General features: G+C 44.5%; 1 protein-coding gene across 3 annotated transcripts in view; it reads right to left on the bottom strand.

Moving 5' to 3' along the window:
• Positions 1–8,256: 8,256 nt before the first annotated feature.
• Positions 8,257–10,321, bottom strand: part of lrrc29 (leucine rich repeat containing 29) — a 30,784-nt gene continuing 28,719 nt past the window's right edge. For all 3 annotated transcript variants that reach the window (XM_048605850.1, XM_048605852.1, XM_048605851.1), the window contains one exon: positions 8,257–9,741. In XM_048605850.1, the coding sequence (XP_048461807.1) occupies positions 9,570–9,741 (172 nt within the window). In that variant the 3' untranslated portion in view covers positions 8,257–9,569. The remainder of the gene's footprint in view (positions 9,742–10,321) is intronic.

The raw sequence follows: 10,321 nt of genomic DNA, 5'->3' as shown, positions 1-10,321 counted from the left end.
GTCTGTGTGGTGTTTGTACATTCTCCCTGTGTCTGTGTGGGTTTCCTCCGGGTGCTCCGGTTTCCTCCTACAATCCAAAGATGTGCAGGCTAGATGGATTGGCTGTGCTAAATTGCCCGTAGTGTTCAGGGATGTATAGATTAGGTGGATTTATAGGGGGATGGGTCTGGGTGGGATGATCCAAGGATCGGTGTGGACTTGTTGGGCCAAAGGGCCTGTCTCCACACTGTAAGGAATCTATGATCTAAGAGAGAAAGATTAGACGTGTTGGAGCAGCGAGCCCTTGCAGGGCCAGTGACCTCTCATCCACCAGTGTTCACCGCCCTCCGACGTTAATCCCACATTTCTCTCTCCACAAACGTCCCAAAAAGAGGGAGGGAGGTTGTGAAGCTGGTCATGATGAACAGTCATCTGGACTCAAAATGTTAGCTTGCTCTCTCTCTCCATGGATGCTATGTGACCCATTGTGATCTCCAGCATTTTTTTTTGTTTTCAGTACAGATTCCAGCATCTGCACTAATTTGCTCTGACATTTTTGTTGTTGTTGTTGTTGTTGGCAGCCAGTCTTTAACTGTGGGCTAGGCTGAGATTGGGTGTTGGCAGGTTGCATTAACACTGTGATCTTAGACCATTTATACAGCCCTCCCTGACTTTGCACATCCTACCAATTCAGCCAAATCGCCTGCAACTCTGACTGTCCCAGAGCTTCATCTAGGTACAGGTACCTCAGAGCTGGTGATCCCTCTCAGATTCTCCACCGACAGACGATTGTAAGGAGGCAGGAAGTTCTCATACTTGGTATATTTAGTTTTCTCGCCTGTTGGCATTATGGTCTCGCCAATTATCATCTCCTGTATTTTATCCTGGGTTTGGGGGTTGGAAGGGAGATGGGGGCGAGGAGGGGGACCAGCTTACCCAGAAACAGCAGGATACTGAGCTCAGCTGGCAGAATCCACAGGCTCACCCACCCACCCACTGACCGATGGTACACGCACACACTGGGCAGAACTTCCTGTGGGTGGTGTAATTGAAAAGTCCCACGTACTTTATCACATGTTAATCAATGACTACACTTTCCCTTGGTCTCCACTGAGGCTGTGGCAGAAATGAGGGCCAGTGAGTGAGTGAGCCAGGTGTGAAGGCCTGCTTCCCCATTGGGTGAATTGTTCACATGAACCATAAGACTGAGAGGGTTGCAAGGAGTAATGCCGTTATCATTATGTGTTAATTTGGAAATGGATCCTGATCTCAAACAAAAATTGACGTTGGAAGAATGCAGTTGATCCACTTGTGAGGTTCAGTGACAGGATCTGAGCCTGTCTTCAGCTCCTCACCCCCCCACCCCCCTACCCCCTCCCCCTTTTGGGTCATGGTACAGCCTGGGGCAGCAGCAGCAAGTCGAGTGTTAGTTGGACTTGACTAGGGAATGCATTTAGGTGACCACGAGTGGCCTCAGCTAACCATGGAGGGGGGAGGGAAGAGGAACAGAGCTGAGCCAGCAGTTCCTAATTGGTGTTGTCCTCAAACAGTGGAACGTATACGTACAACGTACTGCCTGGAGAAATGAAACAACAGCAGTGTACAGATACTGCATTGGTTCAAGTGGAGAGATCCCACCCCCATCATCTCATAGGAAATTAAATTGCCGGTGATACCCACTTCCCGAGAACACATGATGGAAAAAAAAATAACAATTGTGATGTTCTGAAGAACAATCATACTGGACTCAAAACATTAACTCTGTTTCTCTCACCACAGATGCTGCCAGACCTGCTGAGTTTCTCCCACTTTCTCTGTGTTTGTTTCATATTCGCAGGATCTGCAGTATTTTGCCTTTCTTTCAAGGAGTTCTCTGTACTCAATTATGCTGTACCATAATGCATAATCAGGGCATAAGTTAGCATGAGAGGGGAACAGAAAATCAGAAGTGGAAAGGATTCTTAAAAGTGTACTGAGGAGAGCAGAGCACAAGAAAATTATTCCCTATTTGGTTAGTTTTAATCTGCTTCAGATATTTTTCAAAATGCACAGTGTTACATAGTCAAGATATTGCCAACTCTCTAACACTTGTACCAAACTTGCTTTTTACTCAGTACCATATAATGGTGTATCAAAGGCCCCTACTCATGTGTTACTAGTCTGGTATCAATATCAGTCAATTGCAGAGGTGCCAGGGAGGCCATGAGAAGCGACTAATCATGGGATCTGCTATGTTAAAATTGGAAATCTGCAGTCACTGTTCCTAAAGACCTCTGTATGTAAATGCACCAAGCTTATTCAGCTGTCCAGAGAAGGGAGGTTCTGGTCCTATCCTTGTGCTCGTATTGCTGGGTCCCATCAAGTAAGAGAGCCCCAAATGTTTCATGGTCTATTGAGCTATGGAGAAGAGATGAGATAAAGTTAAAGTTCCTGAATTACTAGTGATCTGTGGGCAAAAACATGACTGTGCTCATCTTGGATGCCCTTCACAGCTGACATTCCAGATCCAGGGGTCACAGTCTAAGGATACGGGATAAACTATTCAGAACTGAAATTTCTTTACCGGAGAGTAGTGAGATGATGAGGTCTTCTACCACAGAATGTAGTTGAAGCCAAAACATTGTATGATTTCAAGGAGGAGTTGGATGTAGCAGTTGGGCTAAACAGATCAAAACATTTGGGGCGGAAAGGTGAGAACAAGGCGTTGAGTTGTCTGATCAGCCATGATCATAATGAATGGCAGAGCAGGCTCAATGGACTGAATGGCCTACCCCAACTATTTTCTGTGCTTCCACGAATAGGTGACTGAAGGGTTACTTTGAAACAACAGCTGAATTGAGCAGTACCTAAAATCAGAGGGGTAGGGAGTTAGAAATGGAACAACTACTTTGCTCGTAGTCTTAAATTAGACAGTTAAGATGAAATAACATTGCAACTTTTCAGAGCATATAGCTCCTGTAATGTTGTGGTTAGTCATCATTGTTGGTTACAGGCAATGGCAAACCATTCAAAAGCATGACATTGAACTTCCAGTGAAGCAAGGGGAACATAGGAACAAGAGTAATCCATTCAGCCCCTCAACCATGTTCTTACATTCAGTTGGAGCGTCTCAAATTTGTAACTTTTATGTGCCTTTGCCTCCACGAACCTTGATATCCTGACCCCACAAAAATCCATGTTTCTCAGCCTGGAATGGTCCAGTTTTCCCCTTTGCACCTTTTGGGGACATGGTGAAACCAGAATTCCACAACTTAATATGAGAAATGTTCCCAGACTTTATTCCCAAGTGGGTTGGCTGTAATGTCAAAATGATGTCCCTTTGTTCTTCAGAAAAAGACTAGTTTCCCTGTATTCACCCAATCAAATCATTTCAAACACTCGATCAGATTACCTGTCAATCTTTTATATTCAAACCACATTAACTCTCTGTGCCTGGGCTTGTCTGGGATAAACCTAAAGGAATGTACTGAAAGGGATCTAACTCAGAGTCACAGAGATGTACGGTGTGGAAACAGACCCTCCAGTCCAACTCATCCAGATATCCTAAATTAATCTAGTCCCGTTTGCCAGCATTTGGCCCTTATCCCTCTAAACCCTTCCTATTCATATATCCATCCAGATGCCTTTTAAATGTTGTATCTGTACCAGCCTCCACCACTTCCTCTGGCAGCTCATTCCATACACGCACCATCCTCTGCGTGAAAAACATCAAACATTATGGCACTCGGAGTGCAAAGTAATATTTGAAAGACTTGCATTGATTTAGCACTTTTCATGACCAGCAGAGGCCTCAAAGTGTTTGCAACCAGCGGAGCACTTTTGTAGTGCAGTCACTGTGGTACTGCAGTAAACAAAGCATCTAATTATTGCACAAGGAGCTCCCACAGACAGCAATGAGATGAATGAGGTCTTGTGTTTTTATCAGATTGGTTGTCAATATGGATTGTCAAGGACAGAAGGGAAGGGTTCTTTGAAATAGCTCTGTGAGATCACTTACATCCATCTGACTGTACAGTCAGCTCTGGCAGTAGTCCCTCAGTACTGCACTAGAGAGTCAGTCTCGATTCAGCACTCAAACCCTTAGGTTAGAGTTGAACATGTATGTAAGTAAGCAGGGAATGTGCAGCCTTCTGCAATTAAACAGCCGACTAAAGCTCACTAGTTGTGGTGCAGCAGGGAGAAGGGCCAATCGTGTGTAGAGGACCATCATCAGCCCATAAAATGGCATCACAGCAAGAGTCAGGGCCTACAACTTGAGTGGGCTAAAAAATGAGAGCATCCCAATGGAGATACAGTCTCACAGCGACGAGAAGCTGATGCTGTAGCTCAATCTCACAATCTGCCAATTGAAACCAATCCCAGTCAACAGGCTTCTTCTGATGGACTGCGCATAGCCACAGATATACACTGGATCAAACTCGAGGAGCAGGTACTGGTTAATTTATTGACAATGACACTACTGCTTTGGGGATTTTTTGAAGCGCTTTTTTGTTATGTACATATTTTATATATATATATACATATATATATATAAAGAAAAGTCTTAACATGTTTTGTAAGAAAATGATTCTGGTTTTTTTTGCTGTGAAATGAGCAGCCTTTGATAGATCATAACTATCCAGCCTTTCTTCTGATTCACAATAAAGTATCACTGAGCTACTGTGCTGTTCTTGTATGAATTTTACTGAGTCCTGCCTGTTGATTGTTGCTGACAGGGGAGACATGGTGGCTCAGTGGTTAGCACTGCTGCCTCACAGCGCCAGGGACCCAGGTTTGATTCCACCCTTGGACAGCTGTGTGTCACTTTGCACAATCTCCCAGTGTCTGCGTCGCTGACTTCCAGGTGCTCTGGTTGCCTCCAACAGTCCAAAGATGGGCAGGTTAGGTGGGTTGGCCATGCTAAATTGTCCAGGGATGTGCCAGGTTAGGTGGGTTACAGGGATGGGGTAAGGGGTTGGGCCTGGGCTGGATGACCTTTGGAGTGTCGGTGTGGGCTTGATGGGCCAAATGGCCTGCTTCCACACTGTAGGGATTCTATGATTCCACATTCATAACGTTTGTCATGCTGATCGCTCACATTTGGCTGTCAGTACAATGAATGCTGTGCCAACTGAGTACAATTACCAATGGTTGCACCCACTCACTGGTTCTGGGCAAACCCATTGTCTCTCAGTAATGAAAACCAAAGGGGAGATCCATGACTGTAGATACTTTTTAACAGAAGGAAAGATATGTCCTTATGTTTTTCCCTCATTCTTCAGATATGGGGGTTGCCCCTTTTGAACTGAGTAAACTGAAGCTATTTCAGAGGACAATTAAGAATCAACTACATTCCATAGCTGTGGAGTCACATGTAGACCAGACCAGGTAAGGATGGCAGATTTCCATCCCTAAGCACATTTTGGGTTGTACAATAATGAAGAGTAGTGGTGAATGGCCATTTAAATGATATTTATTCAATGCCTCAGAGTGAACATGCAGGATTGAGGGGGAGAATCCCTCCGACCCAATGTTCACTGTACTACATTTTAAAGTTAATATCTATGTTCACAGCCTCAGCCCATCATATATCTGCGACCCCCACCCCCTCCAATCGTCAGATCCCTGTATTCTTCAATGCTGACTGATCATTTACCTCTAGGAGGGATGATTGGGCTAAACAAACTGCGAACACAATAGGAGAAGTGGCCATTCTCCGAGAGTGCTGGTGGGAAGGGATGAGATTTATCCTGTCACCCAGGCTGCAGTGAGCTCCCAGCTGAAAATCTGTCACTTGCTCCATGTGTGGAAAGGGTTTGAATCAAGTCATCCTATCAGCTGACATTTTGGTACATTCATTGGTTCATCCACTATAGCAGGACAGGGGCGATTCACTCTCTCTCACAGCTGCAAGTGTAGATTAGGGTTAGTCACTAATTCTGTTCTGGGGAAGTGGCGTTGCTGGCTTCTCACGCTGCGATATAGACATTTATTTTCCCAGTACAAGTGCAACATGGCCCTGTTTCTGAACAGCCAGGAGGAGGGATTATCAACCTCAGCACAGACAAAAATGCTCAACACAAGAAGCTGAACTAACATACACACAATGAATAACTCTGAAACGCAGATTTGAATTTACCCATCCAGAACATTAAGGTACAACACAAGCTACTCACGGTAGTCCCTGTCCCAAAGGTACTGACCAGGGTACAAGAACTCGTCCCCCAAGTCAGAGTCACAGAGTCATACAACACAGAAACAGACCCTTCGGTCCAACATGTCCACACCAACCAGATATCCTAAATTAATCTAGTCTCTCAACATGTCCACGCCAACCAGATATCCTAAATTAATCTAGTCTCATTTGCCAGCATTTGGCCCATATCCCCCTAAACCCTTCCTATTCATGTACCTATCCTGATGCCTTTTAAATGCTGTAATTGTACCAGCTTCCACCACTTCCTTTGGCAGCTCATTCCATACACACACCACCCTCTGTGTGAAAAGGTTGACCTGTGGTCTCTCGTATCTTTCCCCTCTCATCTTAAACCTATGCCCTCCAATTTTGGAATCCCTTACCCTGGGAAAAAGACCTTGGCTATTCACCCTAACCATGCACCTCATCATTTTATAAATCTCTATAAGGTTGCCCCTCAGCCTCCGACACTCCAGGGAGAATAGCCTCAGCCTACTCAGCCTCTCCCTATAGCTCAAACACTCCAATCCGAGGAACATCTTTGTGTATCTTCTCTGCACCCTTTCAAGTTTAACAACATCTTTCCTATAGCAGGGAGACCGGATTGAATGCAGTTTTACAAAATTGGCCTCACCGATGTCCTGTACAGTTGCAACAACCTCCCAACTCCTACACTCAATGCACTGACCAATAAAACCAAGCATACCAAACACCTTCTTCACTACCCTGTCTAAAGGAGCATTGACAGTTTAAATAAACTGGGACACCAAATTTATCCCTTCTCTGGCAAACATCTGAGGCTAAAGCAGTCTGTTCACAACTTTGGTTTCATATCTGACTCCAGGTTGAGAGGCTGGTCATACATCTGTACCATCATCAAGGTGACCTCAGTTACTCAGTCTCAGTTCCCCTGCTGCTGAAGCCATGCCTTAGATACCTCTAGACTAGACCTCCCATCTTTCATGCTCCATAAACAAGCTCATTCCAAATCTCTGGCCTACAACCTAACTCACATCTGCATCCTATTCGCCCAGCAGCATATTTACTGACATGAACTGGCAACCAGATTAATAACACCTACCATTAAATTTTTATCATTGCCTTGAAATCCCTCCGTGGCCTTGCCCCCATCTCTACACTCCTACCACTAAGATAGCCACACCCTTCCAATTCTGGCCTCTTGTACATCCCTGACTAGAACTACTTGGCCATATCTTCAGCTTAACCTGTTTCCTCCTGTACGATGCTCCCAAAACTTGTGTCTTTGACAAAGCTGTTGGTCACCTGTCTCCCTAATCATCTTATGTGATTTAATGTCATAGTTTGTTTGTTAACATACTCTTGAAGCTCCTGAGGATGCTTTACAATGTTACTGGTGACATATAAGTGTTGCCGTTGAACTGTGGAGAGTATCAGTAGACATCCGTACATGGCTATTTCCTGGCAATGGCCAGGGATCAGCAGTAGAGATTTGGATGTCTTTTACCCGAAGGTCAAGTGTAAAGCACTAATTGTGCGATCAGGTTAGGAATCTGACCTGAAATCTGTCTGTCGATGGTCTGGTTACAGGCTTCCTCTCACTGAGCCACTAAGGGAGCTTCTTTCTACAGTTAGGTTTGTAATTTAAACATTCATTCACTGGCTATGGACAGAACTTGCCATGTTTTATTGCTTCTCCCTAACAGACCTTGAAAATAGAGTGGTAAGCCCCTTCTTGAAACACTGTAGGCTATGTGCTGGAGGTACATTGACAGTGCTGTTAAGGAGGGATTTCCAGGATCTTGACCGAGAAATCCAGGATTTTTCAGAAAATAGGAAAACTGTGATATCGTTCCAAGTCAGGATGGTGTGAGACTTGGAGGGGAACCTGCAGTGATGTAGCCTTTACCCCTGAGGTTTGGGTGATGCTGTGAAAGATATCTTACATGCTTTTAATTTTGTTATACATACACATCATCAGGAAAGGAGCAACAGGTGAGATGGGATATGGTGCTTCACAATTGCATTGCATCCTCCTTAAGCCAAGCCAAAAGGCTACAGTTAAGCAAGCTTTATTTTAAACAAAACAGATTTATCAGAGTAAGTGACCCATGGGGCAAGAACAGCCCCAACTTTGAGCTCACTGCAACGACACAGTCGAGCTGCTTAAAAATTAAATTCAGTTTCCCATCAAGAACACAACGGAAGCAAACGTTTAGCAAGATTTGAACATTTTAAAAAAATTCAACCTTAAATAACACATAAGGGTACAACTTTAGTACTGAATCCTGTCAACATAGCTGCTGGCAGATTTGTAGTGCAACATGCACAGTAATGAGGCAAATATCAAGCAGTCAAAGGAACTTGCACTCCGACAACTCAGTAGGATGTGAGTTTTAAACTGTACTGGGGTCAGAAGTACCATCCAAAACCCACAAAGATCAAACACCACCGAAGATACTAATTTAATCTTGGGCATTATTTCCTTTATCAATTGAGCCACGGCCGAAAGTGAGGCCATGACATTTGCTTCAATCTCAGAGATACCTTTTAGTAAGAAGAACTGCCTGAGTACCTCTGCGGTACAGTCTGTCAAGTCTAACCTGACTCTGGATAAAGGACAGGGTGAATATGTACATAGCAAATTGGAGTCAAAAAATCAAGGTGGAAAGAAGTGTGGGTAAAAGTTCAGTTTCATCACATGGGAATTCAAGATCTGTTCAGTTCCTCTTTGGAGGCTCAATGATGTTTAACAGGACATAGATCTGTTTTACAAAAAAAAAGCTATTACTGAACTTGCTCAAAGAAACACCTTCACTGGGCTTTCTCTTTGCACTTTCTGCCCCATTCTCCTGCTGTGCTAAAGCCGAGGATGGGTGGCAGGGATACAGAACCTCGCTCTGCTGGAAACAGCGAAGGGTAATGGGATGCAGCAGCACGTCTTCTAGAGATGGAGGTGGGTGGCAGGGTGTAGCAGCTCTACTGGGGTCAGGGAACAGTAGCTACCTCTGCTGGAAACAGCGATGGGTGCCAGGCTTAAAGTCCAGCAGGAGGTGCAGCCTGCTAGTCAACTCGCCAATCTTCCAATAAGAATGAAACAATAGCTGAAATTGGGTGCTTTCAATTTAGAACATAAAGAATTTCTGATGAGGTAGGAAACGATTGAGAATAAGTTAGAAAACAAAATGACAAATGTCCAGTCCCTGACTGCAGTATACAACTCCAGGACTAAAGTAAAACAAAACACACTGATTTTCACACAGCATGCTCCACACTCACCTTTCTGCATCTTAACTTCATCAAACCCAAGCAACACACATTCAAAAAAATTAGCTGTGCTGGAAGCTGATTGCTGAATGTTGCGTTACGCCTGGTTTCAGCTGCACAGGGACTAAGCTGTGTTCTCCAGGTCCAGCTCCAACTCGGCTATCCAGTCTCACTCCAAGAGTGAGGAAATGGTCTGCTCCTCCAGATATTTGGCCTTAATGCTGGTGAGCCTGGGGTGAGCTAGCTGAAGTCGCTCGATGTCTCTGATCGTCAGCCCACCACACATGGAAACATCCAGACTCCTCAGCCACTTACACTCCTGCACGAGGACTTCCAGTGCCCTGGGAAGGTGAAACCGTGTGAAGGAGAGATGACAAACATAAGTATAAAATTACATTGAATTTTGCAGCACCGGGGAAGTGATAGCTAATTGGTATTATCACTGGACTATCTGGTTAATCCGGAGACCCAGATAATGTTCTGGGGACCGGGTTTCGAATCCCACCGCGGCAGTTGGTGGATTTTGAATTCAATAAATATCTGGAATTAAGAGTCTAATGATGACCAGGAATCCATTGTCAATTGTTGGGAAAACCCATCTGGTTCACTAATGTCCTTTAGGGAAGGAAACTGCCATCCTTACCTGGTCTGGGCTACACGTGACTCCAGACCCACAGTAATGTGGTTGACTCTGAACTGCAATTAGGGATGGGCAATAAATGCTGTCTAGCCAGCGACACCCTCATCTCGTTAATGAATAATAAAAAAAAAGCAGGTCTATGATAGTGTTGATGGATTCCAGAAGACTTCCTGCAAGATGCACTTCATCCAATTTTAAGAAAATCTTTTTCTTAATCCCTTTTGTGCTGAGTCATGCTTCCCTGTATGCTAAATTAAAAAACCAAAAGAACCAAAGAATGC

The sequence above is a fragment of the Rhincodon typus genome, chromosome 15, assembly GCF_021869965.1.
Source record: "Rhincodon typus isolate 14 chromosome 15, sRhiTyp1.1, whole genome shotgun sequence".
Classification (NCBI taxonomy): Eukaryota; Metazoa; Chordata; class Chondrichthyes; order Orectolobiformes; family Rhincodontidae; genus Rhincodon; species Rhincodon typus.
Note: the sequence above shows the minus strand (reverse complement) of the source record. Positions and strands in the feature narration are given on the sequence as shown.